The sequence below is a fragment of the Argopecten irradians genome, chromosome 8, assembly GCF_041381155.1.
Source record: "Argopecten irradians isolate NY chromosome 8, Ai_NY, whole genome shotgun sequence".
NCBI lineage: Eukaryota > Metazoa > Mollusca > Bivalvia > Pectinida > Pectinidae > Argopecten > Argopecten irradians.
Genome location: NC_091141.1, coordinates 43,640,422 through 43,666,727, shown reverse-complemented (window position 1 = coordinate 43,666,727; position 26,306 = coordinate 43,640,422). Strand labels below are relative to the sequence as shown.

General features: G+C 36.2%; 1 protein-coding gene across 1 annotated transcript in view; it reads right to left on the bottom strand.

The window, feature by feature from the left end:
* Positions 1-24,140, bottom strand: part of LOC138329924 (catenin delta-2-like) — a 103,741-nt gene extending 79,601 nt beyond the window's left edge. The window contains exons 1-2 of the mRNA XM_069277208.1: positions 24,008-24,140; positions 7,439-7,601 (exon numbers count right to left, since the gene is read on the bottom strand). Coding sequence (XP_069133309.1) covers positions 7,439-7,564 — 126 coding nt within the window. The 5' untranslated portion in view covers positions 7,565-7,601; positions 24,008-24,140. The remainder of the gene's footprint in view (positions 1-7,438; positions 7,602-24,007) is intronic.
* Positions 24,141-26,306: the final 2,166 nt, after the last annotated feature.

Sequence of the window (26,306 nt, the reverse complement as noted above, 5' to 3'; positions counted from 1 at the left end):
ATATCCTGTCAAATGTGTTGATTGAAAATAAACTTCCATAATACACACATAGCCTTTAGACTGGAAGTAGTAATAATACATATATACACTCAAGATCATTCATCCGTACTGAACTGGTTTTACAGGACCCCGATGAAATCCGTGAAAACAACACTGTGACCCTGTGCTCATTCAGTCAGGGATCATATACGGTTCAAGTTTTTTGACAGTCAACAAGTAATTATGAAGAAGACTGCTATCAACCTATTGGATTTCTATCATTAGTTGTGGAATGTATACAAAGCTACGGACAAGTACATTTCTTATAACAATATGACATAATCAACCTGACAAATTGTGTCAACAACATTGTTACAAAATCATTCATATCTTGTCTAAAACATATCAGTTTTGCATTTGGATCCAACTGACTGGATGTTTCGATGTGACTTTTTAGAAAATTCCAAAACAAGAGCAAACTCAACAGATATTGTGTAGAATTATTAGGATGCCTTTAAAAGCTCATTTAAATGGCACAAAAGCTCACACATTCACAATTCAGTAATGTTTTTGTCTTTTGAAAAATATATTTCACATTTAACCCACTATTTATCTAGTTTTTCTTAATCACTTTTAACAGTTAACTGGTTACTTGGTCAGAAGTCTGTTAATCGGTTACAAAATTTCGTAACTGCATGAATTTGTTAGCTAAGGTCAACACATGCATATACAGTATATGTATTGAAACAGTATTGAGGTGGATGCTTATAAGACTTATCATTACCGCTATCATAAAAATAACATGCTAGCTTTATCAATGTTGGTTTTACAAATCACTGAAGCATGTACCATGCAGTTTACATGCAAACCAGGAAAATACTCATGTATGGTGAGCTGCTATGTCGTAAAACAAGAGGCCCAGATGGCCTGTATCGCTCACCTGGTTTGTAATGCCAAGTAATGTTCTGAATACAAGTTCATTGTTTCTTTTCTGAAGGAATTTGAATATTTACATCTAATTCCCCTATTGGGCCCCACCCCTCCTGTCCCCAGGGGGTCAGAGCCAACATTTATACAAGTTCTGTTCCCCTTCCCCCAAGTTTGTTTGTGGCCAAATTTGGTCACAATCCATGCAGAACTCTAGGACAAGTAGCGATTTATAGGATTTACCTCTATTTCCCATATTGGGCCCCACACCTCCTGCCCCTGGGGGATCAGAGCCAAAATTTATACAAGTTCTGTTCCCCTTCTCCCAAGGATGTTTGTGGCCAAATTTGGTTACAATCCTTGCAGAACTCTATGACTATAGTTGCGATTTAAAGGAAATGTTGACGGACAGACAGACGGACGGACGACGGACGCCGCGCCAGGTGAGCTAATAAAACTAAATCCTTGGAGTAATTGGGCCTTGACATGTATTTACATAGGAAAGTTGACCTTGTTTTGCATTAAAATAAATCTGTTTTATTTACTGGCTCTCTGGTTGGCATGAAAGCTTCAACCTGTCTATAAAGGAAACCTGTCTATAGTTACCGCTGTCTTCCATTCAGTGGTCGTTATAGACAGGTTTGACTGTAGTAATGTTGTTAATACGTTAATTTAATACCATTGTTATCTATATTCAGCTTCTGTTGTTATAGCATTGTACCATTTAAGTGGGTACTCGGTTGGAAGGTTAAACAGCCCTACTTTTAATTATCTAACCACAAACATCCAACAAAAAATTATTTTTAAGATCTATTCAAAGTACCTAATTCAGTAATAATATATCACAGACCGTGGTGAGATAAGAGTGGTCAAGTTGAATGTTACTTGATCTATCGTAGGTGAACAGAGCTACCCATTACAGTGTTAGGACACTGTTCACAACTCTCCACATAAATTCCTGAAGAATTGATAAGACTTATCTTTTAACATTGTTGGTGACATTTTGCCAGCTTAATATCTCTATGTGAACATGGTTAAATACAATTAGTTTCATTCCTAATAAAACATTGGTATGTTTGTGTAGTTGTGTTCCACACTGACAACCAGAATATCCGAGAAAATTACACTCAATACATTTCAAAGAGAAAAATTCAACTTGGATATCGGCAAGACACAAAATCCAGATGGGATCCCAGCGGGATTTGACAATATAAATGGGATCTGGGTGGGACAATGGTTAAGTATACCGGGATTCTGCATGACCAAGATCCCGACTGGTCACAGAAGAAATACTCCCCTTTTTTGGAACTTTTTCTTTTATAGGAACTCTTTTCTGTTTGGGCAGTTCAAAAGTAAGATGGAAGCTACTAGGTTGGGTTGTCAAAGTTTTGTGCATTCATTTGCGAATTTTAGGATATCAATATTTCGGGTTAGTTTCAATATGTAACCAAAGTCATTTTAAAAACCTTAAAGAAAAATTATAGATTGCATTCACAGCAATTAATTAAAAAAAAAAATGACCAGTAATCTTGAAGCGTGATCTTAATGCATGATGAAAGTGCGAAGTCATTTATTGATAAATGAGTTACAGTCATTTATTGATAAATGAGTTACAGTCATTTATTGATAAATATTTACATTTTCACTTCGCTCCGCCTCAATGAAACTAGTAAACTCCGATCACTTCATTTCCCAATGAAGATGCTTGGTCACGCGCTGACCTCTGACCGGCGTGAGAATACATTTTGACATTGTTTACATTTTGACCTACATTGTAGTTTTACGCCGCTTCAGTTTTGAACGAACTTTCTGCGATGTGGCCTAGGCCTACCGTTGTACATTTAGAAACACAGACAAGAATGCTTGATAAAGTGATATTAGAAATTGTCAGTAATATAATATTATAGTCGCCTAGAGATATTTTACACGTATTTTGATGACACACTGAATTAGGCTCAAGCCCAGGTAAAAAAATGCTGAGCATAGCCTGAACCGGGGATGCTTCAAAGCTCTCTATTTAGGCCTATAAATATATGCACTGCTGACAAGTAAACAAAGCATGAAATTAAAACTAAAAGCATTTATTTGTTTAATGTTTAGAGAGATATCTTAATTCAAGCACACGTAAGAAAATTTTAACAATGTTATCTTCAAAAAGTGTAATTTGGGTTAGCGTCATGTTAGGACCGAACGCAGTGAGGTTCACCACTCATCGCATATAGTAGGCATAATCGAACGCAAATAGTTTAATGTGTACAATATATGTGAAACGGTGTCATACATGTAAGCTTAGAAACGATAGATTCCATGAAAATACGCTCAAATAGCAAACAGGCTATTTTCAGTGACATTAAGCCTAACGAAACGATTCTGTGAGTGTCAAAATCCACGGCATTGGAGGGTCGTTGGAAACCGCCAATTTTTCAAATCGATATTTCTCTACTTACTTTATACCGAATTTTAATCCCCAAACTTCAGTAGCAGAGAAGTTATCACAATTCAAGAATAACACAGAAGTCTTCCAGTGATCTGCGACTAAGTCCCGCATTTTAACACGTTTTATTGAGCCCCGGAAGCATGATTATTGGACTGCATCACATACCATAGACACAGGGGTTGGATTTCACAACAGGTTTAGTTAATACATATTTAAATGTCAGCTACAAATAATTATCAGACGGAAATACAACATTCAGTTAATTCCATAACAATTATAATTGAGTTTTAAAAGGTTTGATTATGTTTAGATACCAACTATTCAGCATTTTCACCACAATCGTCATTTTCTTCGAAACCGGACCCCTGCTCAATCGAGCGACCGGATTACACATTGACTGCACTGCTAGTACTGCGCAGCAATTTTTTGTATTTGAAGCTACATAATAATGTTTTATGATAAAATTTAAGCCATTAATTCTTGAATATAAAAAAATATTTCAAAATCTCCGTTTTTTATCGTAACAACGCACAAAGAATGAAGTTATTTTCGGAACTACATTTTGTGTTGCCTTGGTGACGAGAAGAACTGACTGGCGGCTGTTCCGTAGCTGTACATACATGTACGATAACTGGTACAATGTTGCAAAATTGTATAATAATCTTATACCGAACACATATAATTTGACTTTTTTTCAAAAGCGGAATTTTTAAATTGGTTAATGTAAATATAAGGATTGATTATCAATTTTGTTGCTTGCATTGACTGATGAAGAAAGTTAATCTCGTGCAAATGTTACATGAACTGCTTCGCAGTTCACTTCATTTGCACGAGATTAACTTTCTTCATCAGTCAATGCAAGCAACAAAATTGACAATCAATCCTTAAATGAGTTACAATTAGGAAATGGGGGCATTAATTTACATCAATATATAGTTTTCATTCAATTTGAAGAATACTTTGTTTGTGTGTAGCATTTAAAGTTTACATAATTATGACAAGAGGCCCATGGGCCTTAACGGTCACCTGACATCCAATAGTAATTTGTCATTTAAAGGGCCAACATAATAGCTATGAGGAACTTTAACACATGGTGTGTTAATTTTTTCCCTCCTGTATTCAACACAGAAGCTGAAGTAAATATGAACTGATGTTGATGAAACTCTGTATGCAATGAGGTCTTGGATGAATTTGCATACTGGAACAATTAATCATAACTGACATATGGTTGTTATTTTTCTTTCTAATTTTATCATCCTATGGTCAGGTGACCTAAAAATTTAAGCCATTTGGACCCCACTGGGCTCCACCCCTCAGCCTTTGGGGTTGAGACAGGGTCAAAATGACATAATAGCAAAATGTCCTCTTGTGGTTATAATGTGAATCAAAAGTTTGAACAATTTCCAGTAGAAAATAAACAAAATATACATAAGAAGTATTCAATATAAACTATAGCAAACTTAGCCTCCTCCCCTGGGGCAAACAAAGAGGCCAAGGGTTATAAAATTCACAATTCTGATAAAGCACCACAATATCTTTAGAACACAAGGTCCAATAATAGCATTATTACAAAGGACATGAACTCTATAATATAGTTACCGTCGAAAAATAGTAACAGTGACCTTGACCTTAGTCTGGCAATCTTCACACTCAAACTTGTCCGAGATATTATGATCCTTTGTCTAGGTGTGAAGTGTGATCAAAATCACTCAAGGAATGAAGCCGCTAGAGTGCTGATAGGGATTTTCTAAAAATAGTAGCAGTGACAGTGAACTTGACCCAGCAACCCTGAAACTCGAACTCGTCCGAGATCTTGTTAATATTAACCTACATACAAAGTTTCATCAATCTCGGTTCACATTTACTCAAGTTATCATGTTCACAACAAAAAGTTAACACACGACGGACGACACACGACGCACGACGGACGACGACGGACAAAAGGCTATCGCAATAGGTCACCATGACCTTTGGTCAGGTGACCTAAAAAGAACAAAGCTACAGCATACATATAACTCAAAATTCAATAACGTTTGAAGGTCAAGGCTGGAGATGATCAGAATCTTTTTGTTAATTGTCTGTTGTAACACATATCCCATTTGATGAAGAGTATAAATTCTTTCTTTGAAATAGTGCTGTATAGAAATATCAACCCTCTTTGTTCATAGAGAAAACAAAATTATTTATGATCAATATTGCAAAAGATTGGATCCACTTTTACACCCCCGGGATCCCGCCAGTATATGACCAAGATCCCACCTGGATATTTTCACTGGATCCAGGTGAATGCCGGCGGGAATTCCTGGTCCTATTTTCTCTGAGATAAGATATACATGTGACATAACTATATCTGGTGGATGTGGCACAGTGGTAGAAGGCGCAGGTATGTTTGGCTAGGCGATTGGGTGCCGTAGATCGTGAGTTCGAGGCCTGGATAAGGCACGAGTCAATAAATTGTCATGCTTTGTTAAATTTTGTTTCTTTGATATTTGTTATAGGAACGCATTAATATTTCAAGTACGGAAAAATTGAAAAATGATTAATACATGTAATAGATGGCACTACAGAAATTTGCTGTTAAATACTGATGTCTAAATAGGTTAATACATACAAGCCAGTCTTTCCTATATAGAGCTGACACACCCATCGTATCCTGATCGAATGACCATATCATCATCAGAGTTGTATTATTTCTTTATCAACAATAAAGTTCTCCCATAAAACAGGACATTAAAGATGTACTGCCTAGTGGTTATAATTAAATTATTACAGCCATTTTATAAATTGGTCGTTTATTTAAAATTGGTTATTATTTGAGCAAGATTTTTTATCAAATACAGTAAAACCCCTATAACTCGAACAGCAGGGGACCAGGTCAATAGTTCAAGGAATACGGCGTATTCGACTCATCCGAGGTTGGTCACAATCAACAGTCAAAATGTCCGGTCTCAAACTATGACAAACAATGCACGACAATGACATTTTAATTACCCTATCTTTCAACATTTTGGATTTCTTTATTTAAGTTTTTTATTGATAGCAATATCAAGTTGCAAAAAATTTATAACATAAATTTAGCGTTTGAAAAAGCTAACGAGAAATCATTCACAGCAGAGTAAGCGATCGTCATCTAGGTCAATGTAGAATCCATATTGGTCAACAAGGAGTACATTTCTATTATTTAATTATCATAAATCATTTAAAACATTTACAAAATATATACTCACAATAAAGTTATTAACCAGCATATTTACGGACATAAGAAATTATATTTATAGATGTCTTTTTAGTAAAAGCGTAACATTGGGTTACATGTGTTTACGAGTAAAGTTACAAAATACAATTTCCGAGATACGGAACGCAGTGATAAAATGTACTTTGCATATATCGTTTGATATCATTTACATCTTTCGATAAATAACTTTCTGTTCGAGGAATAAGGGATATTCGACGAATAGCTGTTCGAGCTATCCGGGGTTTTGTTACATAGATTATATAGGGAGACGGTCGGGACCGTACGACCAGTTCGACGAATAGGGGGTATTCGAGGAATCCAGGTTCGAGTTAGAGGGGTTTTACTGTATTTCACTTTAGCCATGAGATTGATTCCTTTTTTCATATACAGACTAACCTTTTACTAATGGTCCATTTAACAGATTATGACAACATAATATGCAAGCAGATTTCCACACTGCATAAATGTAGAGCTGTGTGAAACTATAATCCATGTCAAAGTTTTTTTAAAAATTTTTTTTAATTAAGATCAAATTCTTTTTACTCAAGCATTTTAAATTAAATTGCCAAAACATCATACAGGTAACAAATTGCCTCAAGTAGGGTTAAATGTTTAAGAATTAGGAAAATAATACAACTTTATTCTTGCCCACAATGTGACTTACTTAAGAAGATATTTACTGTATCCATATTGACTTTCCTACTTGTATTTATGCACTAAGCTATCCTTACTGATCAATACATGACCTTTTAATGATAACAATTACATGGTGAGACCAGTGTACAGGTATAGACCCGATCACTCTACTGTGTATAGGGGCGGGGCTGCAGTCACGCATGAATGATTACAGGAATTCCTACCTGTGCCTTGACTGTCTTTAGAATACTGGCCGCAGACTCATTAGCATTGTATGACTGGTCAGTTGATTTAGGGTGGTATGGGGACTGTATTATGTAGCTATCCTGGTCAAGATGACCTGAAGGCATCGCTGATCCATCAATGGTCAAACTCGATACTTCCTACCTGTAATAGATAAAAGGATATTTACACCTGTGATTTACAGTCAGGTGGTGACTGGACCACCTCTCATGTATATATATATAGAAAAAACTGTTTTATAGTTGTGTTTTTTTTATGTATATGGAAACCATCACATGGACATTGTTCTTTTTTATTTATATATATATATATATATCATATTAAATTCAAATAATAGACAATATCAAAAGCCAGACATCTCACATCAGTAAACGCTAGGACTCACACATCAATATATACCATCACTAGGACTCACACATCAATATATACCATCACTAGGACTCACACATCAATATATACCATCACTAGGACTCACACATCAATATATACCATCACTAGGACTCACACATCAATATATACCATCACTAGGACTCACACATCAATCATGGTTCGCACAGATTTTCAAACCAAAATTCCAGCACTTTTCAAGCACTTTTCCAGCACCTTTTCTAGATTTTCAAGCACTACTTTTTTCTTCTACATTGGACTTGAAATCAGAATTTTCAGAAAACATGCCTACAATTTTGCAAGCAATTTGTTAGTACAATTTTGTAAGAGTAATTAGATTCAATTACACATTCTTATCAAACAACAAAGTCATCCCAAGTAATGTCTGATTACTGAAATTATGATAAATTGATTGACAACAGAGCTTTTGCCAGTGTTCTGGGAGCATGAAGTTTCAATTCCAGCACTTTTCAAGGATTTAAAGAAAAATTCCAGCACTTTTCAGCACTGACCCAAAATTCAAGCACTTTTCCAGCACTGACCCCAAATTCCAGCACTTTTCATCTTCTGTACGAACCATGTCAATATATACCATCACTAGGACTCACACATACATATATACCATCACTAGGACTCACATCAATATATACCATCACTAGGACTCACACGTGCACGGTTAACCGGTATATTGGGGTATTGCAATGCACCACCAAAAAATATTTTACCGCGATACAGTTTACCTGTACCGATTCTTTACGATATATTTTCTTAGTATCATAATTTCATTAATTTGATATAATTAAAACATCCTGTCATTAAAACAAAACCAGCAAGTTGTATTTGTTTTCCTTTCCGATAATATGAAGCCATGTGGGTATCCCTTTCGTTTTCATTCGATTCCGATGTCGGTCAAATGTTTGTAACTAACGTGTAAAATGTTCAAATGATTCAAACATTTGCATGACGTTGAATATAAACAATATGACATTAGGCTAGTTTCTGAAATATTATACCGGAATAATTCTCTTAACACATTTAAGGCATGTGAATACATGGCTGTAGGGATTTTGCCAGCTATTTCAGGCTTAATCGTCCGCCGCCATTTTCGAATTCCTACACGTGTCAAAACAACACTGCAAGCTGATCAGCCCTTTGAAGTTTAATCACAATCGTAAGCTTATTTTGCCAGGACAATTGTACGTAAATTTGTTCATTATTTATGTTAAAAAGTGTAAATATTTGCAGACACTATCATGTTTAGTTATTGCATTACAAGGTTTTTCACAAATAGACTCGTATTTTTTTAAAAACAAGAACCTCATATTTGAACATTTTTGTTACTCAACAACATGGTTGAAATTGATGTAAAACTACATAACATAGCACTGTATGTTTGTATAATGTAAAGGGTGTTTTTATTATGGAATATATACAAATTATAGACACCACATATGTTAAGGTCAAAATATTGCAATACATATCACAATACAGCCGTTGTGTATCACATTTATGTATCGTGGTACGCTTCTGCCGTATTGCGGCAGCCCCAAATTAAGTTTCGTTGTCTAAGAGTGATAAATGTCAGAAACTTTAACTTTTTTGTCAGATTCCAAAGTTTCGGTTGCCATGGTAACATAATTAATGTGAAAACATTATTTTTCTTACAAAATTTGAAAAGTTTGTGATCTGAAGTTTCTAAATAAAATTGTTGATGCAAAAGGGTGAAAAATCACTTTGAAAGAAAATGTTGGATTTTCGGGAACTCTGCTAAAAATTCTTGGGAGTTAAGGGGTTAAGCCACGAGTGATCATCAGTGCGAGACTGACCATATTCTGTGGATACTAAGTGTACTGTTCATGCACGTCCTTGGCCATGGGTCGATGACTGATCGCTGACAATGTTGAGTGACAGCTATATTGTCATTGTCATGAGTCTGGTCAGCTATCGGTATATGACACACCAGACAGATGGTCAGTCTATTGGTCAGTGGTCACTCATCTGACATGCATATGCATCCAGAGCTGTCGAGCCAAACACTGGACATGCATGCTGAGCTATAGATTGGAGTTTCTATACACTGGACATGCATATGCATGCTGACCCATAGATTGGAGTTTCTATACACTGGACATGCATGCTGACCCATAGATTGGAGTTTCTATACACTGGACATGCATGCTGACCCATAGATTGGAGTTTCTATACACTGGACATGCATGCTGACCCATAGATTGGAGTTTCTATACACTGGACATGCATGCTGACCCATAGATTGGAGTTTCTATACACTGGACATGCATGCTGACCCATAGATTGGAGTTTCTATACACTGGACATGCATGCTGACCCATAGATTGGAATTTCTATTGAATCCTAATATAAGGATCTGCCCTGATGAAAAGTCTAATTTTTCTGTTTAAAAAACTTTTTTCTAGGAGTTCATAGCAAAGTTGAAAACAGAATAAAAATAATATGGTGGTGTGCATGATTTTGCGCTATTATGAATATTAAGGATGTTAATATTGCAACATGAGTGTTATTCCATGCTTAGTTGCAGTCTTTTACCGGGTATATGGAAATAGCCAAATTTATCCCTTTTGGCCCTGCCCCTCAGGCCCCCAGGAGGTCAGCTTGACCATTTGTACAATTTAATTTTCAGTCAGCAATTTAATTCATACCGATAGCTACCAGTCAAATTTTGGCAAATTCTGGCCAGCTATTATGAAGAAGTCAATTGTTGACGGATGGATGACAGACGCCACGGTATTCATTGCATATGCTCACCTTGGTTCTTCAGACGAGGTGAGTTAACAATCAGCAATGAAAAAATGCAGGATATTTGAATTAACAGCCAAAATCTGACAATCACATATGTATACACACAAGCTATGAATCATAGGTGTATATATTTAATTTACCTGCTCAGTTCACAGTTACCTGTCTGGTAAGAAAACGACAACTCCACTTTCCCAGGCGTAAACCCTCAATGCTGGTCAGTACAGCTTTAAACTTGTAAAATAGCATTATATGACAAATACACAAGGTTTTATCTATAACAATACTGAAAACCTTTAAACCGAGTACAGATATTTAAGTCATGATAATCACAAAGTTCTTATTGATGTAGGTAGCTTGTACACAGATCCAGGTGGGAATTGAACATGTTCTACAAAACATTAAAAAGACATTGCCGGATACACTGGAGGACGATAGATCTAGACAATCACACAGTCTGGCCCGACATACACCTGGTTCTGGTGACAGATGTCATCATGCTGCCTCTCTTTATTCAATGTTATCAGATAAGGCTAATTATAGAAGCATAGCCAACATCACTGAAAACAGGCAGGAATTTGGGTTGGATACCTCGATACCGATATACCGTATTTTCCGGACAATAAACCGCACCTGTGTATAAGCCACAGAGGCCTTTTTTACGATTTTTTCAGGTTTTGTACACGTATAAGACGCACCGTAATATAAGCCGCACCCAAAAGTTAGGCCCATGCACCCATGTAACCATCTGTGTTTCATGTTTCTGATACGATCGATCTCAATTGAAGTACGGTAATGCTTATCGATGTTTATAATCACGAAAAATGTCTGTAAACTTATACTGTAAATATATAACAAATAAAAATTCACTATGGTGTAAATATCTTTAGAAAAATGGACTTGGTCATGTTTGTGTTCGTTGTTTGTTCTGCCATTACGTAAGCCTACTTGTGTGTAAACAAATATGGCGGCCGTACAAATTCACGCTTACTCTCTCTCTCTCTCTCTCTCTCTCTCTCTCTCTCTCTCTCATATTTCAGCATGCCGGTTAAAATACTTTCTTCAGTATGGATATGATTTTATTTCATCTCTATTTTGACATATTTCGCGTATTTATTATATTGATGTGTAAAGGAATACTATATTATCAAGGCTTGTATCATTAACCTGAAACTGACTTCGTTTAGAGTGTTCTCGGTCAATTTGCCATCCCATGATGCAATTCACCGAAGCCTTATTTTTGTAAACTTCCGGATATTATTTCGTGGTGTTCGCCGCTACAGAGATCAATTAAATGATTTTAATATGACTCTGCGGTGTTTTACACTCGGTATAATGTTCTTAATTACATGTGATTTACGTGTATAAACTTGATTGCTGATTATTTTATTAAAATCACGCCGACAGGATTCTGGGAAATTCCCCTGTTGACCCACATATGTGAAACACGTGTGCAAGTTTGTTTTCATGCTTACTCTGGCTCATATTTCAGTACGCCGATAAAATACTTTCTTCGGTAACGTTATGCATAGGAATGGATTATATATCTTTTTTGATATATTTTATGTATTAAACATATCATTGTGAAAAGAGTTACTGTATCAATCGACTTCGTTTAGAGTGTTCTTCCACTGTTTGTAAACTAGGTATCCCATGATGCAATTCACCGAAGCCTTATTTTTGTAAACTTCCGGATTATGACCTCGTGGTGTTTGCCGCTACAGAGATCGATAAAATGGTGTTTTATAGACTATTTGATGCTTATATCATTGATATAATGTTCTATATAACATGCAAAACACGCGAATAAACTTGATTGCTGATTATTTCATTGAAATCACAGCGACAGGATTCTGAGAAATACACATGTTGACCGAGTTTAACATGTGTGTAAGTTAGCAATACCAGTCATTCAGAAGATCGTTTTCTTGCTGTCCGCGGACATTTCTTGCACACACATAATATTTAAATAATATATTTAACTTATTGATTGATATTTGATGATTTTGACGTGTTAATTATTATTTTCTTGGTAACAATCCTGCAGCAAATTGATAGCGAAATCAGTACGCCATTTTGTTGTGACTGTAAACAACCACGCTTCAGTCGGCCGATTTTCCGTGAATTAAACAATTTTACGATTGATCATGTATCTGGTATGTTATTATTTTTATCTTTATTATATTGATCATGTATCTGGTATGTTATTATTTTTATCTTTATTATATTTTCATCACATATTATATCGTTTAAACACTTTTACAGTGATTTTTTTCGATGTATAACTTTACTAAAACGCCATTGTGTTGTGACTGACAACCACGCTGCAGTCGGCCGATTTGCCGTGAATTAAACAATTTTACGAATGAACATGCATCTGATACGTAATTATTTTCATCTTTAATATATTTTCATTGCATATTTTAATCTTTTAAACACTTTTTATAGTGATTTGGTCCATGTATAACTTAACAAAACTGGCGAGTAAAACTAAAGATTTTCACATGTGAATCACGACGTTATCATGCAAAAACATGGTCAGATTTTTGTTTTCGTCCACGGATTTTCAGGTAAAAAAGTAGCGGCTTATACTCCGGAAAATATGGTAGTTACTCCTTCATAGCAACCTGTATATAACATCAACCTGTATATAACAACCACCTGTTTATAACAGCCACCTGTATATAACAGCCACCTGTATATAACAGCCACCTGTATATAACAACCACCTGTATATAACAGCCACCTGTATATAACAGCCACCTGTATATAACAGCCACCTGTATATAACAACCACCTGTATATAACAACCACCTGTTTATAACAACCACCTGTATATAACAACCACCTGTATATAACAGCCACCTGTATATAACAGCCACCTGTATATAACAGCCACCTGTATATAACAGCCACCTGTATATAACAGCCACCTGTATATAACAGCCACCTGTATATAACAACCACCTGTATATAACAACCACCTGTATATAACAACCACCTGTATATAACAACCACCTGTATATAACAACAACCTGTATATAACAACCACCTGTATATAACAGCCACCTGTATATAACAGCCACCTGTATATAACAGCCACCTGTATATAACAGCTACCTGTATATAACAGCCACCTGTTTATAACAGCCACCTGTATATAACAGCCACCTGTATATAACAGCCACCTGTATATAACAACCACCTGTATATAACAACCACCTGTATATAACAACCACCTGTATATAACAACCACCTGTATATAACAGCCACCTGTATATAACAACCACCTGTATATAACAGCCACCTGTATATAACAACAACCTGTATATAACAACAACCTGTATATAACATCAACCTGTATATAACAGCCACCTGTATATAACAGCCACCTGTATATAACAGCTACCTGTATATAACAGCCACCTGTTTATAACAGCCACCTGTATATAACAGCCACCTGTATATAACAGCCACCTGTATATAACAGCCACCTGTATATAACATCAACCTGTATATAACAACCACCTGTTTATAACAGCCACCTGTATATAACAAGCCACCTGTATATAACAGCTACCTGTATATAACAGCCACCTGTTTATAACAGCCACCTGTATATAACAGCCACCTGTATATAACAACCACCTGTATATAACAACCACCTGTATATAACAACCACCTGTATATAACAACCACCTGTATATAACAACCACCTGTATATAACAGCCACCTGTATATAACAGCCACCTGTATATAACAGCCACCTGTATATAACAGCCACCTGTATATAACAGCCACCTGTATATAACAACCACCTGTATATAACAACCACCTGTATATAACAGCCACCTGTATATAACATCAACCTGTATATAACAACAACCTGTATATAACATCAACCTGTATATAACATCCACCTGTATATAACAGCCACCTGTATATAACATCAACCTGTATATAACAACCACCTGTATATAACAACCACCTGTATATAACATCAACCTGTATATAACAACAACCTGTATATAACATCAACCTGTATATAACAGCCACCTGTATATAACAGCCACCTGTATATAACAGCCACCTGTATATAACAACCACCTGTATATAACATCAACCTGTATATAACAACCACCTGTATATAACAACCACCTGTATATAACAACCACCTGTATATAACAACCACCTATATATAACAACCACCTGTATATAACAGCCACCTGTATATAACAACCACCTGTATATAACAACCACCTGTTTATAACAGCCACCTGTATATAACAACCACCTGTATATAACAGCCACCTATATATAACAGCCACCTGTTTATAACAGCCACCTGTTTATAACAGCCACCTGTATATAACATCAACCTGTATATAACAGCCACCTGTATATAACAACCACCTGTATATAACAGCCACCTGTATATAACAACCACCTGTATATAACAACCACCTGTATATAACATCCACCTGTATATAACAGCCACCTGTATATAACAGCCACCTGTATATAACAGCCACCTGTATATAACAGCAACCTGTATATAACAGCCACCTGTATATAACAGCCACCTGTATATAACAACCACCTGTATATAACAGCCACCTGTATATAACAGCCACCTGTATATAACAACCACCTGTATAGAACAGCCACTGTTATAACACCACCTGTATATAACAGCCACCTGTATATAACAGCCACCTGTATATAACACCACCTGTATATAACAGCCACCTGTTTATAACAACCACCTGTATATAACAGCCACCTGTATATAACAGCCACCTGTATATAACAGCCACCTGTTTATAACAGCCACCTGTATATAACAGCCACCTGTATATAACAACCACCTGTATATAACAACCACCTGTTTATAACAGCCACCTGTATATAACAGCCACCTGTATATAACAGCCACCTGTATATAACAACCACCTGTTTATAACAACCACCTGTATATAACAGCCACCTGTATATAACAGCCACCTGTATATAACAACCACCTGTATATAACAACCACCTGTATATAACAACCACCTGTATATAACAACCACCTGTATATAACAACCACCTGTATATAACAACCACCTGTATATAACAGCCACCTGTATATAACAACCACCTGTATATAACAGCCACCTGTATATAACAACCACCTGTATAGAACAGCCACCTGTATATAACAACCACCTGTATATAACAGCCACCTGTATATAACAGCCACCTGTATATAACAACCACCTGTATATAACAACCACCTGTTTATAACAACCACCTGTATATAACAGCCACCTGTTAATAACAGCCACCTGTATATAACAACCACCTGTATAGAACAGCCATCTGTATATAACATCAACCTGTATATAACAGCCACCTGTATATAACAGCCACCTGTTTATAACAACCACCTATATATAACAACCACCTGTTTATAACAGCCACCTGTTTATAACAGCCACCTGTTTATAACAGCCACCTGTATATAACAACCACCTGTATATAACAGCCACCTGTTTATAACAACCACCTGTTTATAACAGCCACCTGTATATAACAACCACCTGTATAGAACAGCCACCTGTTTATAACAGCCACCTGTATATAACAACCACCTGTATAGAACAGCCACCTGTATATAACCACCTGTATAGAACAGCCACCTGTATATAACAGCCACCTGTATATAACAGCCACCTGTATATAACAACCACCTGTATAGAACAGCCACCTGTATATAACAACCACCTGTATAGAACAGCCACCTGTTTATAACAGCCACCTATATATAACAACCACCTGTTTATAACAGCCACCTGTATATAACAGCCACCTGTATATAACAACCACCTGTATATAACAGCCACCTGTTTATAACAGCCACCTGTATATAACAGCCACCTGTTTATAACAGCCACCTGTTTATAACAGCCACCTGTTTATAACAGCCACCTGTTTATAACAGCCACCTGTATATAACAGCCACCTATATATAACAACCACCTGTTTATAACAGCCACCTGTTTATAACAGCCACCTGTATATAACAGCCACCTGTATATAACAACCACCTGTATATAACAACCACCTGTATATAACAGCCACCTGTATATAACAACCACCTGTATATAACAACCACCTGTTTATAACAGCCACCTATATATAACAACCACCTGTATATAACAGCCACCTGTATATAACAGCCACCTGTATATAACAACCACCTGTATATAACAACCACCTGTTTATAACAGCCACCTGTATATAACAGCCACCTGTATATAACAGCCACCTGTATATAACAACCACCTATATATAACAACCACCTGTATATCACAGCCACCTGTATATAACAGCCACCTATATATAACAACCACCTGTTTATAACAGCCACCTGTATATAACAACCATATGTTTATAGAAAACCGCCTGGCCATGGCTATAACAACCAGGAGGGGGTGTTAATTGGAGACAGGGCATCTAATGGCATAAATACGGTATTAATGTTTAACGATACTGAAGCCAGCAGTAAATCAATGAAATATTCAAGATATCTTTTTGTATTTCCTTTTTGTCGCTTCTTTGCACAGTAACTTATTATTATTACCATGATCATGGAAACCTGAAAGTAGAAAGAGCCTGGAGCATTACACACCCACGAGGCACAAAAATGTGCTTGTAATCACAAAACCTCACTTCCTATCGTAGTATTACATAATGCCTTAAACCTGTGTATATCTAATGATCAACAAACAATTCTGTAACAACTTTGGAAATCATTCCTACATGTTACATCCTACTGATCAATAAGATATCAAAGAATTTTTACTTTATGTTAGAGGCAATGAAGTTACAACCAATACAAATACAGGGGTTTCAAGATTCCAAAACGAGGTGTATGCATGTATTCAAATCAACATATATAAGATAAATAAACCCCTTCACCTCTTGGTTGCTGGGTCGAGACATTGGTTGGTGATTTTTCTCTGGGATTTTGGAGTCCAACATCAAAGCAGGTGATGAACTGATCACGCAAGGTAAATAAATATATAGAACACTAGCTATATAGCATGTGCAATCAAACAAATCTGCATTGGTTCGCTGGACAATCAAACAAATCTACATTGGCTACCTGGACATTCAAACAAATCTACAGTGGTTGGCAATAGCTGGACAATAAAACAAACCTACAGTGGTTAGCAATAGCTGGACAATCAAACAAATCTACATTGGCTAACTGGACAATCAAACAAATCTACATTGGCTAACTGGACAATCAAACAAATCTACATTGGTTAGCTGGACAATCAAACAAATCTACAGTGGTTAGCTGGACAATCAAACAAATCTACATTGGTTCGCTGGACAATCAAACAAATCTACATTGGCTACCTGGACATTCAAACAAATCTACAGTGGTTGGCAATAGCTGGACAATAAAACAAACCTACAGTGGTTAGCAATAGCTGGACAATCAAACAAATCTACATTGGCTAACTGGACAATCAAATAAATCTACATTGGTTAGCTGGACAATCAAACAAATCTACAGTGGTTAGCTGGACAATCAAACAAATCTACATTGGTTTGCTGGACAATCAAACAAATCTACAGTGGTTAGCTGGACAATCAAACAAATCTACAGTGGTTGGCAATAGCTGGACAATAAAACAAACCTACAGTGGTTAGCAATAGCTGGACAATCAAACAAATCTACAGTGGTTAGCTGGACAATCAAACAAATCTACAGTGGTTAGCTGGACAATCAAACAAATCTACAGTGGTTAGCAATAGCTGGACAATCAAACAAATCTACATTGGCTAACTGGACAATCAAATAAATCTACAGTGGTTAGCTGGACAATCAAATAAATCTGCAGTGGTTACCTGAACAATCAAATAAATCTGCAGTGGATAGCTGGACAATCAAACAAATCTACAGTGGTTAGATGGACAATCAAATAAATCTACAGTGGCTAGCTGAACAATCAAACAAATCTGCAGTGGTTAGCAATAGCTGGACAATCAAACAAATCTACAGTGGTTAGCTGGACAATCAAACAAATCTACAGTGGTTAGCTGGACAATCAAACAAATCTACAGTGGTTAGCTGGACAATCAAATAAATCTACTGTGGATAGCTGAACAATCAAACAAATCTACATTGGATAGCTGAACAATCAAACAAATCTACATTGCCTAGCTGAACAATCAAACAAATCTACATTGGTTAGCTGGACAATCAAACAAATCTACATTGCCTAGCTGGACAATCATCCAAATCTACATTGGTAAGCTGGGCAATCAAACAAATCTACAGTGGTTAGCTGGACAATCAAAAAAATCTACAGTGGTTAGCTGGTCAACCAAACAAATCTACATTGGATAGCAATAGCTGGACAATCAAACAAATCTACAGTGGTTAGCTGGACAATCAAACAAATCTACAGTGGTTAGCTGGACAATCAAACAAATCTACAGTGGTTAGCTGGACAATCAAACAAATCTACAGTGGATAGCTGGACAATCAAATAAATCTACAGTGGATAGCTGGACAATCAAACAAATCTACAGTGGATAGCTGGACAATCAAATAAATCTACAGTGGATAGCTGGACAATCAAATAAATCTACAGTGGATAGCTGGACAATCAAACAAATCTACAGTGGATAGCAATAGCTGGACAATCAAACAAATCTGCAGTGGTTAGCTGAACAATCAAACAAATCTGCAGTGGTTAGCAATAGCTGGACAATCAAACAAATCTACATTGGCTAGCTGGACAATCAAATAAATCTACAGTGGTTAGCTGGACAATCAAACAAATCTACAGTGGATAGCTGGACAATCAAACAAATCTACAGTGGTTAGCTGGACAATCAAACAAATCTACAGTGGTTAGCTGGACAATCAAACAAATCTATATTGGCTAGCTGAACAAACTGACAATGGCCTCTTAATGAAGTCCTGACAATTTAAGTGCATGCTTCAAGTCATTATAACATTTCACTTACACTGTCAATGACAATCGCTTATTTCCACATGGCTATACACTTACAGCGACTGGCGAGACATGTACACTTCAAACAGGCATTTCACCTTGTCAAGTGCAAACAGAACTCTGAAGATTTTATAAAACTTTCTGTTTCATATAAGTTGCTATTTTGATCCTACTAGTATTGCTGTCTGTATGATTCCTCCACAACATGGGGTCATTACACATATATTATATTGAAAACTTGCTTTGCCTGCCTGATAGGCCTCGTACGAGACTAAGTTCCCATTTACTTGCCCTGACTGCTGTATTCTTATGTAAAAGCTGATTACACACACATCATGGATCATTTCTTGGCAGCCTTCTGATACGTGTTTGTAAATAACCAAATCAATATAAATGTTTATTGCTTTGCACCGTCCGTGGTATAATTTGTCGCGAAATAATGTACTTCATGACAACCATCTAAACATGTACTCACAACTTGCGCAATCCCACAATACCTTGAGAGCGAATTAAGGGGGAAAACTTGCTTATTTGGTAACAGTATACTTATATGACTATAGTTACTACCACAGCCTTCAGTTGAATTAAAATGTCCAATATTTCTAAGCAAAGAACATGATATTATTCAGATATATATATAGAAACTTCTTAAAGGTTGAAGATAAATGACTTTAAAATCATAGATTATTGATTAGGTTATGGATTTACATCTGAAACTCTTGATATATATACTAGACGTATCTGAAATGTTTGGTGACAACAACATGCTTGTATAATTAACCCATGGACTTATAAATGTTATTGTTGATCTTTTACTAATTACAATTAGTTCAGCAATATGTTTATTAACAAGTTAACAATGTGACTGAGTATCATTTTCATTTCTTTCCATGACAAAATTTAACAAGATAGTGCTGCAATGTTTGATGGTTACCTCTATTGACACATATATAGCACAGAGTAGCCAAGGTGAACCAGATGATGTGCTGGTGTTAAGTGACCTTGTAACTCATTCAAAAAAATCAGGCGACTGCAATTTCCCCATTCTTGTCTTAATGTAGATAAACAGTTTAGCGGAGTGTTGGGAAACCTATGTCAGTCGGCATTTATGTAGTCAAGCTATCAGAAAATGTTAAAACAGGAAATTATGTCACAAACCCTTTAGAAATGCTGTGAATGCTAAATGAAATTCTTATTTGCTAAAGAGAAAAAATCACTTTCACAAGCATGAGCCCAGTAAACCATCATACCGGTAAGTTTTAAACTTTCATTCTTATGAAGCTGAAATGTTGACACGTGTTACATGGTTTTTTAACTAACCATTAGAGCCCTGGCGTGTTAATCGGGATGTTTCTGGATACCTAGTGACATTTATACAGCATGATCTGTATTGTATCATTTACTAAATAATAGATAATTTATCTGTAGGTCAACTGAGAGTATTCCCATTGTCACATCTTATACAGTTTGTTAAATCAGATTAGAAAAAAACATCTATATGGTGGGGTAGCAGTGAATATGAAGAATATGAATTAAGCATTGAACATCTAATATTCATAGAATATGAATGCCAACTGGACAGAGGTAAATTCACCATGAAGTGTGGCTTATAATTTTAACAATTTATATCAATTTTATGATAAAATCTCAAGAGATTTCCAATCTATAATGAACACAAGATCCCAGAGGGATCTTGGCGCCCACCAAAGAATGATCTATATCTGACAACAGAAAGAGGGATCTTTTCCCTGCTTTTCAAACTTTTACTATATACTTTATATGAAACTTGAGAAAGATCCTTTCAGTACTTTCTGAGATGTATAGCAGTAACAAACATCAATTATCAAAATCCAAGATGGCTACCTGTCGATCATCTTGCTGACCGATTGGTCCGAAAATGCACAACTAAACCCCTAGGGGAACCTGCACAACTTTCTGAGAAAAGGTGGAAAAAAACTTCAACTAGCAAATGCAAGATGGTGGCCTTGTGGCCATCTTGTTCATCGATCGGTCCGAAAATGCAAAATGCACAACTAGGAACCTAGGGGAACCTACATATACATTTTGAGACAGATTGCTTCAGTCCTTTCTGTGAAATAGCAGTAACAAACTTCAACTATCAAAATCCAAGATGGTGGCCTGTCAGCCATCTTGATCACCGATCAGTTCGAAAATGCAATATGCACCACAAGAGCTCTAGGGGAACCTGCACATGAAATTTGAGACAGATCCCTTCAGTAATTTCTGAGAAATAGCGGTAACAAACATCAATTGTCAAAATCCAAGATGGCGTCCTGTCGGCCATCTTGTTCATCGATCGGTCAAAAAATGCAATTTGCACAACTAAGGCCCTAGGGGTACCTACATATACAATTTCAGACAGATTGGTTCAGAACTTTCTGAGAAATAACAATAACAAACTTCAACTATCAAAATCCAAGATGGCGGCCTGTCGGCCATCTTGTTCACCGATCTATTCGAAAATGCAACATGCACAACTAGGGCCCTAGGGGAACCTGCACATGAAATTTGAGACAGATCCCTTCAGCACTTTCTGTGAAATAGCGGTAACAAATATCAATTGTCAAAATCCAAGATGGCGTCCTGTGGGCCATCTTGTTCATCGATCAGTTCGAAAATGCAATATGCACAACTAGGGCCCTAGGGGAACCTGCACATGATATTTGAGACAAATCCCTTCAGTACTTTCTGAGAAATAGCGGTAACAAACTTCAACTATTAAAATCCAAGATGGCGGCCTGGCGGCCATCTTGTTCACTGATCAGTCCAAAAATGCAATATGTACAACTAGACCCCTAGGGGAACATACACATGAAATTTGAGACAGATCCCTTCAATACTTTGAGAAATAGCGGTAACAAACTTCAACTATTAAAATCCAAGATGGCGACCTGGAGGCCATCTTGTTCACCGATCGGTCCAAAAATGCAATATGCACAACTACGGACCTAGGGGAACCTGCTTGTGAAATTTGAGACAGATCTCTTCAGTGCTTTCTGAGAAATAGCGGTAACAAGAATTGTTAACGGACGGAAGGACGGACGGACGGACCACTGACCACGGACGAAAGGCGATTTGAATAGCCCACCATCCGATGATGGTGGGCTAAAAATAAACAGGTATATTTGGTGATTGCTAGCATGACAATTGTGAAGTCACTTAAACATTGAATTTCTTTCAGTTGGCATTCATAACCAATATGAATGCCAACTGGACAGAGACAAATTCCATGAAGCACGCTAGCGCTTCATGTTGGATTTGCCTCTTTCCAGTTGAAATTCATTTTGGCTATGAATGCCAACTGAAAGACGTTCGATGCTTATATTTACATTTGGTTACAATTTATATTGAAATACCAAGGGATTTTGAATCTATAATGAATTATTCATTCCTTATCGTCATGGATGGAACAGCTGGCACTGGCACGATAATTGTGATGTCACAATTATAATGACGTCATAATGTCACAATTATAATGACGTCATAATTAGTGATTGAGGTTCATAGTCTACATGACTGCCAACTGCGCTTTTTAAGGTTACATAGTGGGACTGCAGTGAAAATGTAAATATAATGAAAATGAGGTCATAATAAGCGGATAACAGTTCATAGACTGATAAATGCCAAGTAGGAGTGAAAATGTAAATATACGCATATGCAGGGTTGTGAACTTTGTATAGTTACAGATGACTGATCATGCAAAATAAACCTTGGTAGAACTAGCTACATATGTTTACGATCTTTCAAATCTTATTATGTTATTCCTCTCGGAAAGCCGAGCAATCATCGATGAGACTCCAAAAGGAGGGGCCACATGTGTGTACGAGGTTAGATACAACCAACATAACTGTTGATGTTGTGATGGAACTCCAGCAGACAGGAAATGGGCACACATGTCTACAAAACTAGGCTACCTACATTTCACAACCAGCCCTCACATTCTCGGCGTGACTCCGTTTACAAGGAATGCACCGACGCCGCCATATTTTATCAATCAAATATGGCCGACGAGCACAGGTGAAAATCGTAAACAAAGCTGCTCTAAATCCGGGTCACAGACACACCTTTACAAATCCTTGAATTCCACGAACATAATACGTTCATGGTTTTTTTACCTGCACAGTAAACATATCATTTACTTCTTGTCTTCATTTGAATTGAACGCTGACGAAATGTGTAAAAACTCTGGTCTCATAATCCAATGTATTGGTCGACGTCGTTGCAAAATTGTCTAATGTTGATTGACAAGTTGAATTCTTCGGATTCAACCACTTGTAGGCCTAATCCAATATTTTGAATTTCACTAAAATCATGGGTAATATCCGTATGTGCGTGTCGATTACTTACCTACTTCCGCATGTCACCGATTACAGGTATTGTTAATTGCCGTCCGCTGATTCAAACAATGCTGACCAATAGCCTACCTAAGCAAGCCGCTGGAGGCCCATTGAAACGTTGATCAAGGTATTTTCATTGGCTGTTCCAATGTGATTCCTTACTCCGTCGGTAGCTTTTCGAATTATCCTTAAATTAAAACTAACGAGTGGAACTAATTGCTTTTCGTATAGTTATACCTGTTAGAATAAAACTTGATTAAACTTTTGAATGTATTTTTATAATATTAATTGGTATTTATTACACAAAATGTACATTTTGAAAAGCGAATTTATTAAAGGTAGATAACTCGTATAGTATTTGCTGCCACAGAGCACCTTGCATTGGCATTGACTAATTTAGGCGTATGATTCTATGGTCTCCTTGCATATGCAAATACCTTATGACCATAGGAAAGAAATTAACCATTTAACACACCATTGTGATAGATATACACAAAATTTCCCATATCGGAAATTCTAATTCTGGCATCGGAAATAGAGTTTCCCATATCAGAATTAGAATTTTTGATATGGAAAATGTTTTTCTTATTCCTGATATGAAAAAATAAAATTTCCGATATAGAGGAGTTAGAATTTCCGGTATCGGAAATTAGATAACGGAAATTTAATTCTGATATCGGAATTAATAGAATAAAAAGTAACTTGACTTGCCGTAAATTTAGTATGGAAACAAAGAAAAGTGAATTATTTAAGCATTGATGCAAGGATTTATAATACGTCCTTGATTGATGTCATTATTTTTTAATTTCATCGGGGTATGAAAGAAATTTTGTTTGCAAACTGTGTGAATCCGCGTAAAATCAATGGATTCGTACAGTACATGTAAACGTATTTTATTTATGAAATAGTCTGGGAAATTACTTAAATGAATAAGAAAAAAGAGAAACTCGATGTTATCATGACATCACAATAGATACACTGACGTAAGCAGAGCTGTCTCTGGTGAAAGCAATAATTATTTTTTCTTTGTTTCTGGCTTTCTGATTGGCCTATTCAGTTTTTGCATTCCACGAAGAAAAAAATCCGCGATTGGCGCGGAAATCCGACGTTATCGTGACGTCACAATAGAAACATTTACGTCGCGTATTAAGTTTGCAAAAAATAACCCCTTGGAAAAAATCAATGGAATCGTACGTGTATACGTATTTCACTTATAAAGTAGCCTGGAAAATTAATTATAAGCATTGAAGTCACTAATTTTTTTAATTTCATCGGGTTATGAAATAAATTTTGTTTGTAAACACAAGTGAGAATCCGCATAGCGGATTCACACAGTTTGCAAACAAAATTTCTTTCATACCCCGATGAAATTAAAAAATAAAAAATGTTTAATTGACATCACTATTTTTTCTATTTCATCGAGTTATGAAATAAATATAAAACAAATTTGTTTGCAAACTTCTGTGAGTATCCTCTATGGTATGAAGCAGCTAATCAGAAAGCCATATTTAGTGTGAGAACAATTAAGCATTGAACATCTTTCAGTTGGCATTCATAGCCAATGTGAATGCCAACTGGAAAGATGAAAATCCAGCATGAATCGCGCTTATATTTACTTTTGGCTACAATTTTATGTTGAAATGATAAGGGATTTTGTATCTATAGTGAATTAATCTTTCGTTATCGTCAAGGATTGGAACAGCGATTTGAACAGCCGTTAGTGCTTGCACGACAAATGTGACGTCACAACGATAATGACGTCATGATAAGCGATTGCAGTTCATAGTCTAATATGACTGCCTACTGCGCTTGGTAGGGTTATAAAGCGGGACACTACAGAAAGAATGTAAATAGAACAATTAATTTTCACTGATCTAATGTACTTTTCAAGATAGCTAAGGGTAGAAACAAAAAAGACTTTCTCTAGTAGTGTATTTCATTGTTATTAAACAAACGGCAAATTTATAATTTATTCTTAAATAGTACATGTGGTTGCTTCGAACAGTAACATGATTTACTACCAAGGTTGACGTGATATAATGTATACAATTTATATATAACCCTATAGATCTACAATTTAAGTTTTTCGAGTAAATGGTTATTCTAGCTTTGTGATGTAGATATTTTCAGTTTCAAAACATTCCATTTACACCATTTCAAAAATTCAAACAAGCATATTCTTACTTACGATTAGATAATCAGTCCAATTTGATAGCGATATCACAATGATGTTCGGATTAGTCTGGACTGAGATTTATATACCATATAATGTAAATTTCAGTTTAATAAAAAAACAGTATAATGTACCA